The 25,061-nt window shown below is 41.3% G+C and overlaps 1 protein-coding gene across 2 annotated transcripts in view; it reads right to left on the reverse strand.

Annotated features, from left to right (window-relative positions):
• Nucleotides 1-5,493: 5,493 nt before the first annotated feature.
• The window catches only part of LOC110590421 (gamma-aminobutyric acid type A receptor subunit pi), a 29,112-nt gene continuing 9,544 nt past the window's right edge, over nt 5,494-25,061 (reverse strand). For both annotated transcript variants that reach the window (XM_021701216.1, XM_021701222.1), the window contains exons 5-10: nt 24,155-24,372; nt 21,999-22,081; nt 11,156-11,293; nt 10,630-10,782; nt 9,964-10,151; nt 5,494-7,779 (exon numbers count right to left, since the gene is read on the reverse strand). In XM_021701216.1, the coding sequence (XP_021556891.1) occupies nt 7,477-7,779; nt 9,964-10,151; nt 10,630-10,782; nt 11,156-11,293; nt 21,999-22,081; nt 24,155-24,372 (1,083 nt within the window). In that variant the 3' untranslated portion in view covers nt 5,494-7,476. The remainder of the gene's footprint in view (nt 7,780-9,963; nt 10,152-10,629; nt 10,783-11,155; nt 11,294-21,998; nt 22,082-24,154; nt 24,373-25,061) is intronic.

Consider the following 25,061-nt stretch of genomic DNA (forward strand, 5'->3'; position numbering starts at 1 on the left):
TTTACACACCATGTACTCCTATCCTTTTATGTAACTCACAGCAGCAAGTCTGTCTAAACTACCCGAGAAGAAGCAAAATGAAAAAACCCCTGATGGATTACATTGTGGTGATTATTCTTAATATTTCCCCCCAGAAGACAGAATAAAAGTTATTTTATGCCTATGTTCTATTTGGGAAACATTATACAACTTGGAGCAGATACAGTGCTGTGATAGCACAGTGCTTACCAAGGCTCTGGATGCTTTTCTGATAAAGATATAACTTTATTGCCCTTTATGTACTCTCTTGGTTAATACAGTAAGCAAATGGTAGATAATTTGAAATACCTTTACTACCATTTATAGTGTCAGAACATACAGCTTACCTTTAAAAATGCAACAGATTCATTGCAATGGAAGGCATTGCTTATACGTACAAATGCATTTGTAAAACAATTCACAGTGCAGAGAGGGCTCATGATCTGAGATCTTTCACCTTTGCAGAAATGAAATAGGATTTTCTTGCTAACTGCATTCCAGGAGCAGCTAGCCAGGTCGGAAGTATGTTTTGTGGACAGGAGGCCAGTTTTGGGGATCTCCTCTGCAGTGGCTTTTAGAAGGCAGGGGGGAAAGTGGGCCTGTAAGCTAAAAAAAAAAAAAATGACTTTCAGAAGTCGTTCATGGGGATCTGATTGGGTAGCAAAGATTCTAGGGATACCTTTGTCTCAAAAAATTCTGAGGGTAGAACAGCCCCGGCAAATTGAAAGAGATCTTCAAGACTTAGGCCACAGATAATGCCATTAAAGTTTGATGGGGTTGTGACTTTTTGTTATGCTGTAGATGTTGTCTTCTTTCAGTGCTGCTTCTGTGCCGACGGAGCATGAGGCTGGGTGCACAGAATCATTTGAGGAGGTAACGGAATCTGTGAAAAGAAGGCCAGGCTTACGAGACTTGGCTTCTAGTTCTGGCAATGTCCCCCGGTGTTTGGTGTCAGATGCATCCTGTCATGCCTTTGACCCTTATCTACTAATATGTCATATAAGCTGGTTGGACATCACGATGTCCTGGCTACATCCCAGTTCTAATTTTCTAGGGATACATAATACGTGCGCAATCATGTCTCAGATTAATTAGGACCTGCTTCTATTACACATTTCCAAAATACTTCTATATTTATAATCTCATGTTTAACTCTATCACAAACCTGTGAAGTAGGAAAGACAAATATTTGTGTTTCATTTAACATATTAGTAACTTAGGCAAATAGAGATTAAGTTAATGGCAGGGCCCAGATCTCTTGACTCTCATTCCTGGACTCCTACATTAAATTAAACCAGATTAGTCTTTTGGGATATGCGTGAAAGGGTACACAATTGGATTCTTTGTGGAAAAAAGATAAATGAATAAGTTATTTAAATTACTATAGGAGTGGATAAAATGAGGTTCTATTTCCCTTGTTGAGAATTTGCCTTTGATTCCCTCTGTGAAATGGATTAGAATGTTTTGTTAGGATTTAAGAAATATACAAACCTAGAAAAGGTACATCTCATGTTCTTTTAAATGGATAATTTCTCCTGGGACTTCTTCACATTCTGAAAATTCACTTTATTATTGCATTCTAAGGTTTGTGGCTTTAAATGCCACAGCATCTGAGTCTAACTTGTATTGGTGATATTTGTGGTTATCACTTTCTGCTGTCATCCTCTCCCATTTCTTTTGTTTTCTTCCATAGATACGATTTGATTGATGAATGAGAGCATTTTGATTCTTCAAGATGTATTTTGTTGAATTGGTTCAATAACTTGTTATTGAAAAGCAAATCCATCGGGGACATATTTGCCTACTTCCCCTAAAAAGAAATCTCTCTCGTTGAGTCAACTGTTTATTCGCCAGTCATGGCCCATTTCTGTATGTTATGAGGACATATCTACATTTTTTATCTGTTAAATATGGCCGTAGAAGTATTCAAGCTGAAGAGCCAGCTTCAAGACTACTTCTAAAGTTTAGAAATTAAACACGTGTCTTCATCCATGACATAATAATAAGCACAATGTAATTTGGATTCTGGCTACACTTGCAAGGCCCTTGGTGCAGATGCAGAATAAGCCAGCGAGCCAGACTGAAAGACGCCTAAGAATGAGAAAGGAAAGTGAGTTTGCAGATGCCCTTTTACATCACAACTTTGACGATCTCTTACTTCGTAGAAGAGTCTTCTCCCTTTGTCACTCTGAGAGATCTTGGTGAAACTTTGGGGTCATATCCTGAACCTCCCTGAGGGCTACTTATGAGGTGTCATTCAAGCCAGCTGCCCCGCCTACTATTGCAGAGGCCAGAGTCTTTGGTTGCATGTAGTCTAACTTTGTGCTTTCCTATGAAGACTTTTAGTTCATTTGCATGAATGTTAAGGCTTACTGTCTCAAAAGCTGGGAGTTGCAATGAAGAACTGCCTCATTCTCATCCACCTTCAACCACATGTTTATCATTGGGTACCTTTTTGTCATGTTGTGGCCATATCAGAAATAGAAGCTGTCCTGTTCCTTCTTGACACTAACATAGAACATTCATTGAAAAAACGGAAAAATTTTGCTGTCTGCAGTGTACATTATTCATACTCAATCATATTGAGTTGGACTCTTTCCTTCCATGTGGCAGACATACTCTTTATTTTTTTTCCTAGAAAATATAGCTTTCATGCAGCTGTTGTTTTTTCCACCAAGGCATTTGGCATCTCTTTTCCCATCCGACTTCATATCAAAAACAGCTGGAGAGCTTTGAAAAACACAGATCTTGAGTCAATAGGTCTGGGATGATTCTGGAACTTGTCGTCTATAAAGCCCCACTGGTGAATCTTATGCTCTGCTGGGTTCCAAAGTATGTGTGTCAGGAGTCCCCCAAGACCACTCATGGATTCACTGATTCTCTTAAAGGACTCATGGGACTCAGCATATAGTCCTACTCATAGCTGTAATATATTACAATCAACAAAGGGAGAAAGCACATAGGGCAAAGTCTGGGGCAAAGCAGGCACGAGCTTCCAGAGACCTCTCCCCCTATAGTCACCCAGGGTATGCCCAATTCCTCTGACATGGAATTGTGGCAAATGTGTGGAATGTTCTCTACCAAGAAGCCATTAGAGACTCAGTGTCCAAGATTTTTATTGGGGGCCGGTCACATTGGCAATGTCTGTTTAGCACGATCCAAAATTCCAGACTCCCAGAAGGGAGGCAGGTGTTCATAAACCACATGGTTTATACAGTTTAGGCACACTGAGCCACTATTACCAATCAGGGGATAATGGGAACTCTCCCCAAATCCAAATCCCCACATGCCAGCTAAGGCCCAACTTTGCAAACAGACCTTTTTAAAGATAACAGTCTCAGCTCTGTTATGTTAACGTTTTTCTACAGAGTACATTAGCCAAATTTCTGTATTGGGTAAGAGGAGAAACTTCCAGATGAAAATGGAGATTCAGGTGATGAAATATGAAATCCTACTCCTTGAGGGTTTTAAAAAAATCATGCCATGGGAAGCAGGCCATAAATGTAGGGTATGGACCACCAGATTCTCCAAGTCCACTTGCCCTTGGCTCTAGTCTGGCTTAGAGAAAAAGAGATCACAGAGACATTGGATCAACATGCAGCTAGCTATTCACTCACTTTTTACGTTCTGCTCCCCTTTCTACTTTTCCAAAAGGGATTGTTTCTTTAATTCTTGGAAAGACACAATTATAAGTAATGAGACTGGATAATCAAAAAGCCTTTTTCATATCCAAGTCACCGAAAGCTGTGAGTCTCATGACCCCCCCCAAATCCCCAAAAAGAAACTATAATTTTAGAACTCAGCCTCGTGGGCCACCAGGAATTATTTGTGGGTCACCCGGGAATATTCTTAGGCATATGTTCTTTGTTAGCAACATGTAGTATGACACTTTTATTTTCTGCAGCTAGAGGTGTCTCCCTGCATCTACAAACTCCCAAGATTACCTGGCAGAACAGAGTCATCTGCTTTCAGACCTGTTGATGGCAAAATCAAAAGAGAGAGAAGATTGTTTATTCTCATGGGAAACTTCCAGATGGAGACTAGAAGTTTATCTGAACATTTCATTATTCAAGTGCATTTCATTATTTAACTTGCACATTTTCTTCCTTCTAGACGATTAGACTTTAAGTTCGTTTCTATTTACTTTTTATTCGGTTCACTTATTCAGGTGAATAGCAGAATGGCATGTACCTTGTACAAAGCCCTTTGTGAACCTAATAGTGACAGTCATTATGCAGCATTGCTTTTCAAGGTGCAAAAGCTCCTCCTTCTTGGACTTGTTTTTCATGATTTTAATCACTTCTGCCATTTTTCTTTGACTCTTCCCATTTCTCTACATCCTTTTTAAAGGGATGATGGCCAAAGTTGGACTCAACATTTTTCAACCCAAATATACAGCAGTCTAACATATTTCTAAATTCTCTACAAAAACTATTGAAAATTATATTGCATATTTTTAATTATTCAAAAAACATGAAACACTTGATCAAATGTTCTCTCCTTTAAAGTCATTGGTGTAACACATAAAGTACATTGACCATATATTGAGGTATAATTCCCTGTCTGTTATGACTCAATTTTAAAAATGTATATTAAGAAGCAAGGATCTTTGGCAATACATATATCATGGACTGATCAAAATTAACTATGGGTCAGCAGCTGAGAAGAATGCTCTGTATGTGTAAGAGTAATGTATAGCATTGAGGAAGGACCACATCTCGATCCTGGTTGCCTAACTCTCCTTAACTACAGTTTGTCCCTAAATGTTCCTGGCACTGAAAGCCCCTACTACACTTTTTCTCCTAATGGTACCCCCCTGTGTTCCCTAATTGTTTTCAGCATGTGGTCTATTGTAATCTCTAGCTCTTTTCTGCTATGCTCATTTCTCCATTTCTCCTTGTCCTTCACTGGAAATTAACCCTCTTGTCATTTGTTACTGAATATAACCCTCATGCCTGCTTTCCCACAGACTTTGACCTATGTGCTTTGCCCTATATTTATATATTTATATATATATATATATAAATACATATAGTTTCATATATTGAGAATATTGATATTCCCAACATCAAGGTAATTAAAAATCATATTTCCATGACTTGGAATATTCTCAACCTTACATAGTTTCATGTCTTTGGAAATTTGATGAGGTTAGTCTTTGTACTTTCACCCGAGAAATATTTTGAATGAAGTGAGTTCTGAGACTGATCTCGGTAGGTAGGATACATGGATCAGATCTAAAATTTTAGGAGTTTTTACTGAGAACTCCGATGTTGTAGCCTACATAAATGTCAGAGTGATACAAAATGCAAGAAATTTCCCCCAAAGTATATTCTCAAACTTTAAAAATATCATTCAACAAAAACAAAAGTGAATTCGAAAACAATGAAGAAGGCTTAGAAGGGAATCTGTGACATTTTCTGAGCATCGGATCTTTCAGTAGCAACGGGCCCAGCTGTTTAACTGCAAGGCAAGTGTTGTGGTGCAGTGATCTCAAAGAACGACATTGACTATGCCTCCAGTGTGTATCTTCTTCGGCGGGAAATAGGAGAATGTGTACGTGTGTGTATGTGTGTGTGAATGTGTATGTGTACTGTCTCCAGCGGGGGGAAATACAGAGATGTTAGACTGTGAGCCCACTGAGTTTGCGCTATGATGCATACCTTTTCCAAACGGGATCTTACACTGTTCATTCTACAGATGACCACTTAATTTGGTGGATAGCTAGTATGGTATGTTTATTTCACAGTTTCACACATTTACGGCTTTTTAAAAAATATGTAATGCTTGAATGGGTTTCAGAGCAGATATTTCCTTTTAAAACTTTTTTTTTAAAAATCACAAATATAATTGAACCATATAACCACATTCCACCTCTTTTAATTCCCTCATTCCCATTAGAAACATTTTGTTAAAAGCTCAAGGGCTTCTACCCATACACATTGAATTGTGAGAGTTATCAAAAAGAGAAAAAGAATGAGAGCTTATGGTACAGGGGGTTATAGAAAGGAGAAGCCATGGTTTATTTCTGAAAGAAAAGATAAATGCATGCATTTATTAGAAAAGGAAGCTAAAGAATTAAAGATGGCAAGATTCTTTTAATGAAGATTGGGGCTGAACTGAAGCCTTTATCATGACACACTGGCAAATCTCCACTTAAGAGTGCTGTCGGCTGAGCTTGACCAAGGAGCAAGGATGCACATAATGTGCTTCTTGTGTTAAGGTGAGAATGGCTGGACTTGGAAAAGATAGCTCATCTGCAGCCTGCACGTAGGTTCTGGAACAAGTCCCGCTGTTACTCAGGAAGTTCAGGACTCAGAGCCAACATTCTCCTACTCATGCAGGATAAGCTACTCCAAGTAATCCAGCTAGAAGGATCGGGGTTCCGAGCAAAGCCAAGCTTACTTGTTCTAAGCCACTTGTTTCTGGGTAATGCAGTTCATGATCTAACAAGCATCAGTCCTGGTCACTAGAGCATAGGAATAAGAGCTCCTCTTGGAAAGATGCAGGAGATCTGCTGCTGGGAAAGTGGTGCTCAGTGTCAGAGAAGCAGATAGAAATGGACTCGGTTCTGCAAGTATTGGTGGCAATAGTTCAAAGTAAGACTCCTTAGAGTTAGTTTTTAAAAAAATCTTCCATTTCCATCCCTGATGTGGGGAAAGGGCTTTCGCATTGTTGAGGACTGGTGTACGTATAATAGTAAAATGATAAGACATATCAAATGGGGGAATAAAGCCCCAGAGCCCTTTCAGTTTGGATTCAGGGAAATGCATTATAACTTAGAAACAAATTTATGTTTGAGAGTGTTGATCCATTAATGTTTTGTTCATTCACATTTGATTTTTCCGTGGTGGAACTTATTGGAATTTGGGGACAATTCTGCTGTGGTATTAAATACTGTATTAAAAACTCATCTTAGTATTGAGTTAGTGCAGTGACTTCCAGTGAATTGACTTAGGCCCACATTTCATTTTAATCAAAAACAAAAACTAGAAAATGTTACTCCTTAAATAGGTAACAATGCATTTTACAAGCACTGTAGAGATTTAGTAAATAGCATGTATGATTAATTTAGAAACAACCACTGACACTTGAGGGTTACTCAATACATATAATAACTTCCTTTTCATTTTTTATATGAGGTAAATGCAGACCAGGGAGCCACTGAGCAAATAGTCAAGTCTGGGTAGGTTTGTAATCTTAGGGTCCATGGGGATGTCTTTGGTAAAGATAAAAAGGGAATGAGTTGATGTTTCTATTACAAGACTCTGTAATGCTAGGACTTCTACACACCTTAAATAATGGTTGGGGGAATATTATTTGAGGAGAAAGTCTCAAATGTTATTTTAGTCACTTGTAGTACTATTGGGTTTGCGCACACAGTTGGCTTAGAATACCATTTACATCATTTCCTTGTTCTGTTGAAGAACCATGCCATGCAAACAATTCAACGTACTCTCAAAAGTACATGTAGTACGCCCAGTAAAATACATTAGCTAGCATAAAAATCAAAGGAAATAGTAATTTGGAATATCGATCAACATTACTAGGGTTTTGAATTGTGAAATAATCAACAATCCTGCCCATCTTATCTCGGAAGACAAACTTGAACTTGTCACTGGTTTTCATTGTCAAGTCGTTATAGTCGACATTATCCCCGGAAATTTCAATGCTGGCAAAGCTGATCTTCCGTTTAAAGCTGGAGATGGAACTGTTGATGATGTTAGTAATATTGACTTCCTCCACTTCCTTTGCCATCCCCTAGATCATAGACAATGCAGTTAGCTTGAAAGACTTGACTTAGCAAAATAAATAGCTAGATATTTAAATACTTAGAAGCCTAAGTATTGAATAATTAGGTTTAATAGAAAGTGGCATTGAATGTCTCAGATACAGGCCAGTGAGCCAGACTTGGCAGTCCTGTTATCCTGCCTATAGGCACCCATCCCTAGGTCATCAGCTTGTATACTGTGAAGAATAACCATTGCCTACTATTGATACGCAGAGCTGTGTGCTAAATGCTCAGGCTTTGAAGTTAGCTGGTCTGGGTTCGAATTCCATTCTGCCTCTTGCTGTTGTGAAATCTTAGTCACCTTAATTCCTTTAAAACTCGGATTTCTTGCATGCAAAATGGTGATGATATTAATACCTACCTCATGAGAAGGATGGGAAGATTAAACGGTATACATTGTGTAAAGCATTTACAGGTGTTTGATGAATTCCATTCTGTCCTAGTGAGGAGGAATTAATTGATTGTGAGAGATCCTAGAAATCGGCAGTGTCTAAAAGTCTCTGCCACACAAACAGAAATAGTGATGCTCCCTACAATTCCGGGGAGCTGTCATTTTCCAACATGCCTGGAGTGACATAGCATGTGAGGAGTGTAGTGAAGTTGGAAAGAGCGGAGTTTAGATCCTTGGCCAGGCTACTTACTAGCTGTGAGGTCTTAGATGAACCATCTCACTTCTCTGAGTGGCAGAGTCCTCAGTAGTAAATTTGGAATAACAGCGGTAGCCATCTGATAAGCTGCTGGGTGGGCTAAAGGAGATGTTTAGCACACAGCAAGTACTCTGTAGTGAAGCTATTATTCTACACACAGCAAAAGAAGGGCTTTCTGGTGACTTAGGTGAAGGATTTTAGTAGTTCTCCAATCCCTTTTTGCCAATCTACCAAATCCAGATTTTTATTTATTTATTTATTTATTTATTTTTGGTAATTAACCATTGTCCCCTTAAGGAAGCCTATAGGGAATAAAATGAAATCCATATTCTTCTTTGGCTAGCACATAGGATCATTTATCTTTGGCATTGGGTAATATGACTCTATGAAACATTGTTCACACAAGGGAACAAGGCCACCAGAGCTATTCTGCTTCTTGCTGTTGTGAAATCTTAGTCACCTTAATTCCTTTAAAACTCGGTTTCCTTGCCTGCAAAATGGTGATGATATTAATACCTACCTCATAAGAAGGTAGGTATTAATGGTATTCCTCACCATTAGACCCTGTGTGGTCCTGGCACTTTGCTAAAGGTGGATATCTCTTCTGTGCTGACCCCTATCACTTTCTTGCTTGTTAACATGAGCTTTAGTATACCAGTGTTTCTCAAATTGGGCTTCCAGAGACTCCCAGGGTTCCATGGGCCTGTAGTGAACAATAGTTAAGAGCATGGCTATTGACCACTGCAAGTGAGAATAACAGTTAAGTGTCAGGCTTTGGAGCTAAGCAGATTTAGGTTCAGATCTTAGCTCTACCTCTTTATCTACATCCCATGGGATAAGTCACTTACCCTTCTTGTGCCTCAGATTCCACAGTTATAAAAATGGGGATAGCCTTACTGCGTTGTTATGAGTATTTTAAATGATGTTTGCAAAGGGCTTGTGACTAAGTCTGGAGCATGTAAACATTCAATTGATAATAACGGTTGTTATTCTGAGAGCTGGACCACAGTGTTTTGCTGCTAACTCAGATAATGGCAGTCTTTCCCAGTTAGCAGAAAAATACGCTAATTGAGAAATTTGCTGCAATTTAATTTTTTCCACACATTTTCCAGCAAACGATTACTTGTATAATTTAAGAAAATAAGAATGCAACAAAAGACTTAAATAGTAAATACATATTAATCTGAAACTTGTAAGCAGCTGATCACACTTGGTTTGATATTGGGTTTTTCATGGATGCTTGTTCTTGTGGTTGTGATTTCATGTTGCATACAGGCAACAGTTATTTTCTGCTAGCAGATTAAACATGTTAATATCCCATTGGACTTGACAAAAAGAGCAGTCTTTTTCAAAAGGTGCCATGACTTCCAGATGCCCCCACCTGAACAAGGATGAGAATCGCTGGAGCAAAGTGAATCACTCGGGGACGGGAACCAATCTGGTTCATCTCTACAGATCAGCACATGGCAAGTGATGAATCATATACAGGGCCCTCAAAATTCTTACCCTATCTTTGGCTGCCATCTGCTGTAAGGAGCTGTAGTGGGCAACTGCGTATTCCAACAGGGCCCCAAACACGAAGCTAAAGCAGATCCCCAGGTACACATCGATGGCCTTTATGAAACAGTTGGTATTGGGAAGAGAAGTGCGGGACCCAATCATCAGTGTTGTCATTGACAATACGGTGGTCACTCCTGGGAAAACAGGTAGGCAATGTTCCCACATCAGTGACCAGTGAACCTTTCACCTTTACCTGGCAGACTGTCACCATTCAGGAGTTGGCAAAGGGGGCCAGAACTCAGAAATGGAACAGCTCATTTTTGAAAAATCTGTGATCTTCTAGAACAGGATTGATTTGTCCATTTTGAATGGATATGAGTGATACGGTTTTCTAAATGTTTCACCTTCTGTCTTCCCATTGGAGGGGAGTGTTCAGTATGCAAAATAACTGGTAATAGACCATCCAATCATGATTCTCTCTTATCACTGTAAAACATGCTTTAAAAGGCACTGTCTCTCTCTTTCTCTCTGTAAAGGTCTCTCAAGACACCAACTCCTGGAACTGCCCTATGAATATCAGTGAAAAAAAAAAAAAAACTGGTAGAAGGTAAAAAGAAACAAAAAGGGACCTGTAACTCCAGTTCTTAGAAATCTCCTGTTGGAGCTGCTTACCAATGCAGGTTCTTGCAGGAACTGAATCGAGGGAAATCCAAAATGAAACCCAAGACAGCACCACCAGAAAAGTGGAAGGAACATAGGTTTCCAAAATGAAATACAGGACATTCCTCCGAAGCTCAAATTGCAAGACTAGTCGTGTATAATTTCCTGGTAGGGTAGAGAAGAGATAGGAAATCATGTCTCCTCGCACAGCAGAGTGCTTTCCCTATGGGACGTTTAATTAGCTATATTCACATTAAGTTATCTGTTATTCACCAAAACCTAGTTAAGCATGAGCTGTCATTATAGTTGCAATGAGAGAAATTGCTGTTGTATAGAATGAGATGTAGAGGGGTGCATGTACCCCCCACCATGATCCTGAGCATGAAGTGGGTAACAGTGCCAGGCCCAAATCCTCCTGCCCTAGCACACTGTGGCGGGGTTCTTGGGCCCCAAAGAGATAAAATGGAAAAGAGATGGTATTTCTGACTCAGAATGCAACCCAGTTATTTTGCTTTGTGCAATGCGTCTCACAAGTCACCTGTTTCCTGTTGCGACCTGGTGACTAAGGTGAAATACCGTTGTATGGTGTACTGAGCAAGCCGCAGGTCTTCCAGCCCGCGTACAGAGTCATTCCCTCTCAGCCAGCTGAACTCCACGTCGTTTCCATCATAGCCCCCTGGCAAGGAAAACAGTGCCCTGGTCAGTGCAAGAAGGTAGCGGATTGAACTGGTCTGGAGAATACTACCATGTGGGGGCAGCAGGAGCTCTGTCTTGATGGTGATCCCATGCAAAACTTGGCATATTTCTCACATGCAATTGCCGTGTCTCCTCGGAACAGGACGACCTGCTAGGGCTGTTTGCCATCAATCGAAAAGCGGTTCTGTGCTAAGTATCACATAGACTTGGTAGGTGATAGGCCTCCAGAAGTAGCCGCCCTCATTATTTAAATATTTATTGAACTCATATCTGTGAACACACACAGCCCTACACTCCATAGTGCCTTTCAGGGCAGTCCAGCATCTCTGGCAGTGTTCTTAGCGACTTTACAGTTGGTCTGTTCATATTTCCATGATGGCTTAAATGCAAACACAACAGCGGAAAACAAGAAACCTGCAGCCAGCCCCTATATTGATGTCTGTTAACTTAGGCATTTGATAAATCTCAAAGCAGTTTTACTAATATAGTTCATAATAGTAATAATAGCTACCTGTTATGAAACATTTACGGTAGGCCTTTTATACATTACATCTCTAATGTTCTCACAAACTTGCAAGGTAGACATTTCTATATTTCTTCACTAAAAAAATTTTTCTTTACAGTTTTTGAAATTGGGATGGATCTTAGAGTTGATACACACATACACACATATATACATATATATGAAGTAGAGCTTACATTTTTTCCTAAAATGTTACTCGATAAATGCTGTGCCTTAGAATCGAGGAACCATAATATTTTGCCCATTTTATACAGGAAAATTCTCAGATTCAGAGAGATTGCATAACTTTCTCAGGATAGCAAGGTAAGTTAAAAACAAAGCCAGGATTGTACCTTCAGAAAGTCTAAACCCAAAACCCATGGGTGATGATGGTGATGATAATATAGCTATCATTCAGTGAGCAATTACATTTCTAAGTGCTTTATAACATTATCATCTCATTTAATCCTCAGAATATCTCTTTGAGAAGATAGATGAGTGATCAATAAGCACATGAAAAGATGCCCGACCATTAACCATTAGGGATAAGCAAATCAAAATCACAGTAAGGTACTACTTCACACCTGTAAGAATGGCTGTCATGAAAAGACAGACAATAACCAATGATGAGAATGTGGAGAAGCTGGAACATTGCCAGGGGGGATGTAAAACGGTACAACTACTTTGGAAAACAGGTTGGCAGTTTCTTGAAAACTTGAATACAAATTTACCATTCCACTCCCAGGTATCTGCCTAAGAGAAATCAAATCACGTTCACAAAAAACTTGTACACAAATGTTCACAGTGGCATTATTCTTAATGACTACAGGGTGGAAACAAGCCAAAGGGATGTGTATTCTTTCATATGGAATAATGAGGAATAAGGCAATAAAAAGAAACAAAGCATTGATACAGGCTCCAACGTGTATGAGCCTCAAAAACATGCTAAGTGAAGGGAGCCAGATGCAAAAGACCACATGTTGTATTGATTCCTTTTATATGAAATATCCAGAAAAAGCAAACGCATAGAGACAGAAAGTAGATTAATGGTTGCCTGGGGGCTGGTGGTGGCAACAGGAGACACTGTAAATGGGCACAAGGGATCTTTTTGGTTGATGGAAAAGTTCTAACCATGAAATGTGGCTATGGTTGCACTACTTGGCAAATTTACTAAAAATATTTGAATCGTACACTTGAAAGGGCTGAATTTTATGGCACATACATTTTACCTCAATAAAGCTGTTAAAAAAGTAACTCTTTGAGTCAGATACTATTATTTTTCCTTCTTGACTGATGAGGAAAGTGGGGTCTGGAGAGGTTAGTTCTAGTCTCCCAAAGCCACCAAAGCTAGTGACAGGGAAACCCACTGATCCCTGAACCTGTGATCTTAAACATGGAACTGTATTGCCTTCATTCTCCCAGGCTATGGGAGATGGGACCCAGTGTCAAGTCTTAGCTTATGGTACACACTGTTTAGCAGAGGTTATTTTCCCTCCACTGGGCAGAGAAGTAGTCATGAGCTCTTAGAGGCTTTCCAGGTAAAAATTGCCTATGGGCTTTCTCTCAGAAGTACCCCAAAATATACTGTCCGAGTTAGCTGTCCAAATAGGCCTAGGATCCCCAAGAAATAAAAAAAGAATATCTAAATAAGTGAGTTGTACAAGCTTCTACTTGGACACTTTACTTTTAGAACTGTTAAATGCTCGCAATCATTACATTATCATGGCTCTTGAGGGATGCTAGGAAATCTTTCCTAGGGATGGTGTTCAGGAAAAAAAAAACCCTTGGTGAAGTTTCTGTACCCAAATAACTGCTAATAAACACTCAGTGAAAACTTCCTCTGCTCACTGGGGATGGTATTCGTGCAAGCCGAGTGCTGAAGTTTCCAGGAGAATCTCACTCCCGGGATTTGAGATGAGCAGAGCCACACGTGGAGGGCTATTACTCTTTCCATGTGGGGCCGAAAATGAGTTCTCTTTTTGATAACCTCAAGTTTTATTCTGCCCCCAAATAGCTGTATTGCTTTAATGAGGTTTTGCATGCATTTAATCAATAGAGTAATTAATCTGCCTGTCTGAGTCTTTATTTTTTTTTAATTTTTTTAATTCTTATGTTAATCCCCATACATTACATCATTAGTTTTAGATGAAGTGTTCCATGATTCATTGTTTGTGCATAACACCCAGTGCTCCATGCAGAATGTGCCCTCCTCAATACCCACCACTAGGCTAACCCATCCTCCCACCCCCCTCCCCTCTAGAACCCTGTTTGTTTTTCAGAGTCCATCGTCTCTCATGGTTCGTCTACCCCTCCGATTTCCCCCGCTTCATTCTTCCCGTCCCGCTACCTTCTTCTTTTTTTTTTTTCTTAACATATATTGCATTATTTGTTTCAGAGGTACAGATCTGAGATTCAACAGTCTTGCACAATTCACAGCGCTTACCAGAGCACATACCCTCCCCAGTGTCTATCACCCAGTCACCCCATCCCTCCCACCCCACCCCCCACTCCAGCAACCCTCAGTTTGTTTCCTACAATTAAGAATTCCTCATATCAGTGAGATCATATGATACATGTCTTTCTCTGTTTGACTTATTTCACTCAACATAATACCCTCCAGTTCCATCCACATCGTTGCAAATGGCAAGATCTCATTCCTTTTGATGGCTGCATAATATTCCATTGTATATATATACCACATCTTCTTTATCCATTCATCTGTCAATGGACATCTTGGCTCTTTCCACAGTTTGGCTATTGTGGACATTGCTGCTATAAACATCGGGGTGCACGTACCCCTTTGGATCCCTACTTTTGTATCTTTGGGGTAAATACCCAGTAGTGCAATTGCTGGGTCATATGGTAGCTCTATTTTCAACTTTTTGAGGAACCTCCATACAGTTTTCCAGAGTGGCTGCACCAGCTTGCATTCCCACCAACAGTGTAGGAGGGTTCCCCTTTCTCCGCATCCCCGCCAACATCTGTCATTTCCTGACTTGTTAATTTTAGCCATTCTGACTGGTGTGAGGTGGTATCTCATTGAGGTTTTGATTTGGATTTCCCTGATGCCGAGCGATATTGAGCACTTTTTCATGTGTCTGTGGGCCATTTGGATGTCTTCTTTGGGAAAATGTCTGTTCATGTCTTCTGCCCATTTCTTGATTGGATTCTTTGTTCTTTGGGTGTTGAGTTTGATGAGTTCTTTATAGACTTTGGATACTAGCCCTTTATCTGATATGTCATTTGCAAATATCTTCTCCCATTCTGTCAGTTGTCTTTTGGTTTTGTTGACTGTTTCCTTTGCTTTGCAAAAGCTTTTTATCTTGATGAAGTCCCAATAGTTCATTTTTGCCCTTGCTTCCTTTGCCTTTGGCGATGTTTCTAGGAAGAACTTGCTGCGGCTGAGGTCAAAGAGGTTGCTGCCTGTGTTCTCCTTTAGGATTTGGATGGACTCCTGTCTCACATTGAGGTCTTTCAACCATTTTGAGTCTATTTTTGTGTGTGGTGTAAGGAAATGGTCCAGTTTCATTCTTCTGCATGTGGCTATCCAATTTTCCCAACACCATTTGTTGAAGAGACTGTCTTTGTTCCATTGGACATTCTTTCCTGCTTTGTCAAAGATGAGTTGACCATAGAGTTGAGGGTCCATTTCTGGGCTCTCTATTCTGTTCCATTGATCTATGTGTCTGTTTTTGTGCCAGTATCATGCTGTCTTGATGATGACAGCTTTGTAATAGAGCTGGAAGTCCGGAATTGTGATGCCACCGGCTTTGCTTTTCTTTTTCAACATTCCTCTGGCTATGCGGGGTCTTTTCTGGTTCCATACAAATTTTAGGATGATTTGTTCCATTTCTTTGAAAAAAGTGGATGGTATTTTGATGGGGATTGCATTGAATGTGTAGATTGCTCTAGGTAGCATTGACATCTTCACAATATTTGTTCTTCCAATCCATGAGCATGGAATGTTTTTCCATTTCTTTGTGTCTTCCTCAATTTGTTTCATGAGTATTTTATAGTTTTCCGAGTACAGATCCTTTGCCTCTTTGGTTAGACTTATTCCTAGGTATCTTATGGTTTTGGGTGCAATTGTAAATGGGATCGACTCCTTAATTTCTGTTTCTTCTGTCTTGTTCTTGGTGTATAGGAATGCCACTGACTTCTGTGCATTGATTTTATATCCTGCCACTTTACTGAATTCCTGTATGAGTTCTAGCAGTTTTGGGGTGGAGTCTTTTGGGTTTTCCACATAAAGTATCATATCATCTGCAAACAGTGAGAGTTTGACTTCTTTGCCAATTTGGATGCCTTTGATTTCTTTTTGTTGTCTGATTGCTGTGGCTAGGACTTCCAATACTATGTTGAATAGCAGTGGTGATAGTGGACATCCCTGCTGCGTTCCTGACCTTAGGGGGAAACCTCTCAGTTTTTCCCCATTGAGAATGATATTCGCTGTAGGTTTTTCATAGATGGCTTTTATGATATTGAGGTATGTACCCTCGATCCCTATACTCTGAAGAGTTTGGATCAAGAGAGGATGCTGTACTTTGTCAAAAGCTTTTTCTGCATCTATTGAGAGGGTCATATGATTCTTGTTCTTTCTTTTGTTAATGTATTGTATCACATTGATTGATTTGCAGATGTTGAACCAACCGTGCAGCCCAGGGATAAATCCCACTTGGTCATGGTGAATAATCCTTTTAATGTACTGTTGGATCCTATTGACTAGTATTTCGGTGAGAATTTTTGCATCCATGTTCATCAGGGATATTGGTCTGTAATTCTCCTTTTTGATGGGGTCTTTGTCTGGTTTTGGGATCAAGGTAATGGTGGCCTCATAAAATGAGTTTGGAAGTTTTCCTTCCATTTCTATTTTTTGGAACAGTTTCAGAAGAATAGGTATTAATTCTTCTTGAAATGTTTGGTAGAATTGCCCTGGGAAGCCATCTGGCCCTGGGCTTTTGTTTTTTGGGAGATTTTTGATGACTGCTTCAATTTCCTTAGTGGTTATAGGTCTGTTCAGGTTTTCTATTTCATCCTGGTTCAGTTTTGGTAGTTGATACATCTCTAGGAATGCCTCCATTTCTTCCAGGTTATCTAATTTGCTGGCATAGAGTTGCTCATAATATGTTCTTATAATTGTTTGTATTTCTTTGGTGTTGGTTGTGATCTCTCCTCTTTCATTCATGATTTTGTTGATTTGGGTCATTTTTCTTCTCTTTTTGATAAGTCTGGCCAGGGGTTTATCAATCTTGTTAATTCTTTCAAAGAACCAGCTCCTAGTTTCGTTGATCTGTTCTACTGTTCTTTTAGTTTCTAGTTCATTGATTTCTGCTCTGATCTTTATTATTTCTCTTCTCCTGCTGGGTTTAGGCTTTATTTGCTGTTCTTTCTCCAGCTCCTTTAGGTGTAGGGTTAGGTTGTGTACTTGAGACCTTTCTTGTTTCTTGAGAAAGGCTTGTATTGCTATATACTTTCCTCTTAGGACTGCCTTTGCTGCATCCCAAAGATTTTGAATAGTTGTGTTTTCATTTTCATTGGTTTCCATGTATTTTTTTAATTCTTCTTTAATTTCTTGGTTGACCCATTCATTCTTCAGTAGGATGCTCTTTAGCCTCCATGTATTTGAGTTCTTTCTGACTTTCCTCTTGTGATTGAGTTCTAGTTTCAAAGCATTGTGGTCTGAAAATAGGCAGGGAATGATCCCAGTCTTTTGGTACCGGTTGAGACCTGATTTATGACCTAGGGTGTGATCTATTCTGGAGAATGTTCCATGAGCACTAGAGAAGAATGTGTATTCCATTGCTTTGGGGTGGAATGTTCTGAATATGTCTGTGAAGTCCATTTGGTCCAGTGTGTCATTTAAAGTCTTTATTTCCTTGTTGATCTTTTGCTTAGACGATCTGTCCATTTCAGTGAGGGGGGTGTTAAAGTCCCCCACTATTATTGTATTGTTGTCGATGTGTTTCTTTGCTTTTGTTATTAATTGCCTTAAATAATTGGCTGCTCCCATGTTAGGGGCATAGATATGTACAATTGTTAGATCTTCTTGTTGGATAGACCCTTTAAGTAGGATATAATGTCCTTCCTCATCTCTTATTACAGTCTTTGGTTTAAAATCTAATTTGTCTGATATAAGGATTGCCACCCCAGCTTTCTTTTGGTGTCCATTAGCATGGTAAATGGTTTTCCACCCCCTCACTTTCAATCTGGGGGTGTCTTTGGTTCTAAAATGAGTCTCTTGCAGACAGCATATCGATGGGTCTTGTTTTTTAATCCAGTCTGATAGCCTGTGTCTTTTGATTGGGGCATTTAGCCCATTTACATTCAGGGTAACTATTGAAAGATAGGAATTTAGTGCCATTGTATTGCCTGTAAGGTGACTGTTACCGTATATTGTCTGTGTTCCTTTCTGGTCTATGTTGCTTTTAGGCTCTCTCTTTGCTTAGAGGACCCCTTTCAAGATTTCCTGTAGGGCTGGTTTTGTGTTTGCAAATTCCTTTAGTTTTTGTTTGTCCTGGAAGCTTTTTATCTCTCCTTCTATTTTCAGTGACAGCCTAGCTGGATATAGTATTCTTGGCTGCATATTTTTCTCATTTAGTGCTCTGAATATATCCTGCCAGTCCTTTCTGGCCTGCCAGGTCTCTGTGGATAGGTCTGTTGCCAATCTAATGTTTCTACCCTTGTAGGTTACAGATCTCTTCTCCCGAGCTGCTTTCAGGATTTTCTCTTTGTCTATGAGACTCGTAAGTTTTACTATTAGATGTTGGGGTGTTGACCTATTTTTATTGATTTTGAAAGGGGTTCTCTGTGCTTCCTGGATTTTCATGCCTATTTCCTTCCCCAAATTAGGGAAGTTCTCTGCTATAATTTGCTCCATTATACCTTCTGCCCCTCTCTCTCTTTCTTCTTCTTCTGGGATCCCAATTATTCTAATGTTGTTTCATCTTATGGTATCGCTTTTCTCTCGAATTCTGCCCTCGTGATCCAGTAGTTGTTTATCTCTCTTTTTCTCAGCTTCTTTATTTTCCATCATTTCATCTTCTATATTACTGATTCTTTCTTCTGCCTCATTTATTCTAGCAGTTAGCGCCCCCATTTTTGATTGCACCTCATTAATAGCCTTTTTGATTTCTACTTGGTTGGATTTTAGTTCTTTTACTTCTCCAGAAAGGGTTTCTCTAATAACTTCCATATTTTTTTGAAGCCCAGCTAGTATCTTTAAAGTGATGATTCTGAACTCTAGATCTGACATCATACTAATGTCCGTATTGAGTAGGTCCCTGGCAGTCGGTATTACCTCTTGTTCTTTTTGTTGAGGTGATTTTTTCCGTCTTGTCATTTTGTGCAGAGGAGAATAGATTAGTGAGAGAACAAAATGCTAGCAGAGTAACAACGTCCCCAGAAAATATACTCTAAACAAATCAGAAAAGACCTGAAGCAGTGGGAAAAGAAAGGGAAAGAGAGAAAAAAGAGAAAGAAAAAAAAGAAAAAGAAAAAGATAAAGATAAAAACAAAAACAAACAAAACAAAACAACAACAACAAAAAAAAAAACCAGAATGTGATCAAATATGATCAGGCTGGTATATAGATCAGTGCCACACACTAGATTGGGGGTGTATTTTGGTCTTTTAGAAGAAAGTGCCTCCCAAAATTTTAAAGAAAGAAAAACTTATATATGTACAAAAATAAGGGTTGATATGATGAAGGGATGGAATATGACTGTAAAGATGGAAATTATAAAAAATTTTATAAAAGGAATTGATAAGAAGTTGTTTGAAAAAAGAAAGACAAGGATTTAAAAAAGAAAAAAGAAAAAAAAAGGGAGAGGATGTGATCAGGCAGGGGAATAGAAAACACCATATACTAGAGATTTAGGGTATATTTTAATCTGTTAGAAGAAACTATCTCAAAATTTTAAAGAGAGAACAGCTATATATATAAGCCAAAAATACGGGTAACTACTATGAAGGGATAGAATATGACTCTAAAAATGAAAAATAAAAATGTTTTTTTTAAAAAAAGGGATTGATAAGATGGTTGAAAAAGGGAAAAAGAAAAATTAAAAAAGAAAAAAAGACAGTTAAAAAAAATTAACTTTGAAAGACTAAAGAATCATCGTAAAAAAAGCCATGAATTCTATGTGCAGTATTCCCCTAGTGCTGGAGTTCTGCCGTTCTCATTGATCGGTAAACTTGGTCTTGGCTGGCTGTTCTCGCTGATCTTCTGGGGAGGGGCCTGTTGCCATGGTTTCCAAATGTCCCTGCCGGAGGCGGAATTGCCCCGCCCTTGCCCCCTCCCGGCTAAGTAATCTGCTCGGGTTTGCTCTCCGGGGCTTTTGTTCCCTGCGAGCTTTCCGTACAGCTTTGGAGGCGGAGAGTCAAAATGGCGGCCTCCCAATCTCCGCCCTGGAGGAGCCGAGAACTCGGGGCCCCGCTTCGCAGTGAGCCCCCAGAGAAAAGCCGTCAGTCACTCCCGTCTCCCCGGTCTCCGGCCGCACTCCGTGCTCACCCGGCCTGTGACCGCGCGTTTCTATCTCTGGCACCTGACCCCGGGTGGAGTCTCCAAACCCAGCAGATCCCTGCGGTGCACTCCCGTGCGGCTCCTCCCGGGGGAGGAAGGTGAGTCTCCCCGGATCTGCCGCTTGTTGGGTCCCTGCTGGAGGAGCAGTGGCCCGACTGTGCCGCGGATCGTGGTTTATGGCAACCCCAAGCTGAGAGCCCGCGCCTGGGCTCCGCCTCTGCAGCCGGCTTCCCTGCTCCATTACCTGGGAGCTCTGCCGCACTCAGGCACTCCTGGTCTTTCTGTGACCCCGAGGGTCCTGAGACCACACTGTCCCGGAGGGTTCCACCCCCCGCTTAGCCACCAGAGTGACGTCCCTCGGCGGAGCAGACTTTTAAAAGTTCCGATTTTGTGCTCCGTGGTTCTATCACTTGCCAGAAACGGCCGACGGAGGCCCCTCCCCCGCCGTCTATCCTCCCAAATATCGCCTCGGATTCACTTCTCCGCACGTCCTACCTTCCAGAAAGTGGTCGCTTTTCTGATGAGAGAGTTGTTGCTCTTCTTTTCTTCGATCTCCTGTTGAGTTTGTAGGTGTTCAGAATGGTTTGATCCCTACCCAGCTGAATTCCTGAGAGGAGACGAAATCCAGGTCTCCTACTCCTCTGCCATCTTGCTCCGCCCCCCCTGAGTCTTTAATTAAATGTCTACCTCTGAAAAATGACTGCCGCCTCATAATGGTTGTGCTTCTTGGACATTGACCACTCGTGTCCTCATGTCAGTAGTTGATCTCCAGGGCTTGACTGTGGTTTTTCCTCCTCGTACAAACCATCCCTTGATGCCTTAGTGACTCCTATCTGAGGCATCGTTTCCCCAGGACACCTGTCACAGGTAGCACTTTCCCAAGTTTGGTGGGCATTTCAGAACAATGGAGATTACTCAACAATGCCATTTGACACACATCAACTTAGAATAAAATGCTCATTCCTCATCATAAATCCTCAGACTGCAGTTTAGATGCCCACTCCTGGCATCATTGTGTTAAGCTATATATATACCAAACAACTTCTTTTCTTTTCTTTTCTTTTTTTTTTTAAGATTGTATTTATTTGCGAGAGAGAGAATGAGAGACAGAGAGCATGAGAGGGAGGAGGGTCAGAGGGAGAAGCAGACTCCCTGCCGAGCAGGGAGCCCGATGCGGGACTCGATCCCGGGACTCCAGGATCATGACCTGAGCCGAAGGCAGTCGCTTAACCAACTGAGCCACCCAGGCGCCCCCAAACAACTTCTTTTCAAAGTTGGAAGCAGTTGTGCAATAAATGTCAATGATTGCTTTGAATATTTACCATTTTTGACCTCTGCTGTGTTCCTTCTGGCTTCCATGCCTTCTCAGACTCTGAGTCCCACTCCTTGTCCTATAGACCCCCATTTCCTTGGCTGTCCTGTCTACTCTTATGTAGAATATTTAGTGCCGATGCACAGTGGTCCTCTCCCAAAAGATGTAATGTTGGAAGGGTTGTCTTTAAGAGGTCTCCAAATCTCTCTGGATAAACACTCAGAAGGGCTGAATCAATTGGAATCAACACCAAGAAAAGAAAGACTGCTATGTCTTTCTTCATGAATACACCGATCTAAGTCAAGTCACTCAGGAAAATCATCTCAGGGGCCTGCAGAATATATACTCACAGCTTTCCAGTTGCAACTTGCATGTCTGTGTGTCCATGGGGTATTTTGACAGGTCCATGTTACATGCAACAGTCGTTGTGATTCTAAGAAAGGAAAAATGGGTTCAAAAGGAGTGATATGGGGGAAAGGATACATTCCCTTTTAAGGGCCACTCCAACAGGACTTTCACCTTGACTCTTACAGTGAACGTGTGACTTGGAGCCTACACTCAAAACATTCCTGAGGTTTTCTGTGCTAAGAAACACCTTTGAGATGTGGTCAAAGCTGGGGTCCAGAATGGAGGAAGCTGGAATGTGGGCAATGAAGAGGCAAACTTGCAGCAACATTGCAGAAGAAAATCACTCATTGGCTTGAGATGCTCTTGCATCAGTTTTAAAATTTAATCTCCATGACAAACCCACAAGGAGCTAGAACAGAGAGCACTGTCACTTCTGTCCTCATTTGACAACAGACTCAGGAGCTTGCCTCAGCTCACACAGCTCTTAGTGGCAGAGCTGGGGCTGGAGCCCACGTCTCCTGGCTGGGCAGTTCTCAAGGACCCTGTCTCCTGGAGGGGATCAGCATTCTCGGAGGAAGTAGAGGATGTTGGGGGGCACTGTGGCTTTTGGGGACCAACACCCAGAGACATTCACTTAAACATCAGTAAAGCCCTCACTGTGGAGATTTTAATTGGCCGAACTTTATCTTCTTTTTCAGTGTCACATATTTTTATTAAGCACCCTTATTTATTAAGCACTGTGCTGGGTTCTTGGGGAAAGTGAAATGATGCATGCATGGTGCCCACCTTGAGGAAGCTCACATTTGTTTCAGGAAGACAGAGAATGACAACAGCTACTATACTGAGTGCTTACCCCAAGCCAGTCCCAGGCCGAAGTGCATCTCATGCATCATCCCTTTGAATTTTTACAACAACTTTATGAGGTAGGAAATATTATTCTCCTTTTGCTGCTGAGGAAACTGAGGTTCAGAGAGTCCAGCAACTTCCATAAGGTCACAGAACAGGGACTTGCCCCTAAAAATGTCTGATTCTAGAGCCAGGCTATTAACAGTCATCATCCATAATCCTTGCACAGGACAGATTGTATTATGTGCATAATACAGACAGAAGACAGACATATACATGCATAGGAAGGGGGACATTAATGTTGATTGGAGTTGGGGGTCAAGGGAGAGGTCTAGTTTGGCTTCTTGAAGGAAGGGTTGGGGCTTTGGCTGGTTTTTGCAAAATTCAGTGTAGCTGAGGAATGCCAGATGAACAATTCAAAAATTCAGTTTATTGGATAGCTCAGTCTTTGTTGCATAATGTCAGCCTCCTACTTGGGATCTAAGATAAGTCCCATGAGTATTTGGTTCCTGGCTTTCTCCCCAAGGACTGTGGGAGCATAAGGTTTGCTTGGTCCTTGCACATCCCTTGTACAGGCAGCGATGAGCCTTTGCCTGTGGGCTGCTTCCTACAGCATCTAGGGAGCACCTTGCCTATTCTAGGCAACCAGCCCTTTGATGCACAACTGGGTGGAAGGAACTTTTGGCCTCAGGGATTTGGGAAAGGGACAAAGGGGAGCCCATGGCTCCAGATGGCAGAGGCCTTGGGGGCACTGCACTTGGCTTCTCTGTAGAAAAATGCCTCAGACAAATAGAGATGCATTCTGGGACAACCCTACCTCCACTGAGCCCCATGAAAAGAAAATTCCTGACGTGGACCTACCTCTCTGTCACTCTTGCTATTCCCCTTATTCCCTTGCTAGCTTTTTTTTTCTTTTTTAACTCTTTAAGACTCAGCTCAGAGTTCTATGAAAGCTTCCTCTAGCATCACCACAAACCGCTAACTTACTCCCCAACTCAGAGCCCCCCGGGATTCTGGACTTTCTTTGCTTATCCATCTGCATCAGGACAATGTCTCATTCGGCTCTGTATTCTAAGTGTCCATTGTGGGGCCTGGCACAGAGCAGACATTCAGTAGCTGCTTGTTGAGCCAAACTGAACCGAAGGAGGGCCCTTCTACTACCGAGACAAGAATCTAGGAAGGCAGGAGCATGAGAAGGGCGGGACCTCAGGGCGCTTATTTGAGTGCTGGTCAGAACTACCCAGGATGTATTTTATGCCTTTCCTTCCAGCCATTTCCCCATTCAGCCCTGAGGTGGTACGGACCCAATCACCTGAGAGCATACAGGACTGTGCCATTGGAGAAGAGGCGGATGAGCCTGTTTCCCACAGTGACTTCGTGGAGGAAAGACTTCTTGGATTCCACAATGTAAGTGTCTGGCACCCAGAGGAACTCCACGAGGCGCGCATCCAGAGTGAAGCTCTTGTTGCCTTCAAAAACCAGCCGCTGGTCCGTCCAGCGCTGTCTGAGGTATATGGTGGCTGTGTAGTCCTGAGGGGGAAGCCAGGTAGTGGAAATGGATGGAAGGGGGAGCGGGGGGCAGGGGAGAAAGAGTTTGAAAATGGAAGGAAAGGGGTGAAGTCTTATTCCCCTTCCCACCTCTACTTAGGTCAAGAGTACAGACTATAATAGACATTGGTGAACAAAGTCTTATTCTTGGGTGAGGGGCCTGTAGCAATAAGAGCACACAGCACCTTATTTATTCTAGACAATAACTCTCACTGCCAAAAGGGAGGCCCACAGGAGCATGTTCAGGGCCTTAACTTGCTTGTCCTCCGTCCCAAAGGCCCCACCGAGTTGTCGAAGGTTTTGGTGAGAGCCGAGTGCTTAGGTTGTCCAGCATTTACCCGGAATGCACAGCTGGCCCTCTTGGCAACCTGCCTTTAATATCACTTCATCTTTAATGAGTTCTCTTAAGTGAGAGGATGGTGGAAAGCAGCTATGTGATTGTCAGTTTTCATCAGCTTAGCTTCTCTTCTGCTCTGGGAGGATCCACATGATGTTCAGGCTTCCCCACTGCACTTTCTTTCTCCCCCAGGTTTTTATCCCCACCAAATGCACCCACTCCACTCCCTCATCTTTTCCCTCCTGGCCCTTGAATCCACTTTCCTCCTGATACTCAGAAGATCTGTTTTACAAGAATCTTCCACTGCCTTGAGTTTTGGGATAGGTCTCCAGCT

The sequence above is a fragment of the Neomonachus schauinslandi genome, chromosome 7 (assembly GCF_002201575.2).
Source record: "Neomonachus schauinslandi chromosome 7, ASM220157v2, whole genome shotgun sequence".
NCBI classification, from domain to species: Eukaryota; Metazoa; Chordata; class Mammalia; order Carnivora; family Phocidae; genus Neomonachus; species Neomonachus schauinslandi.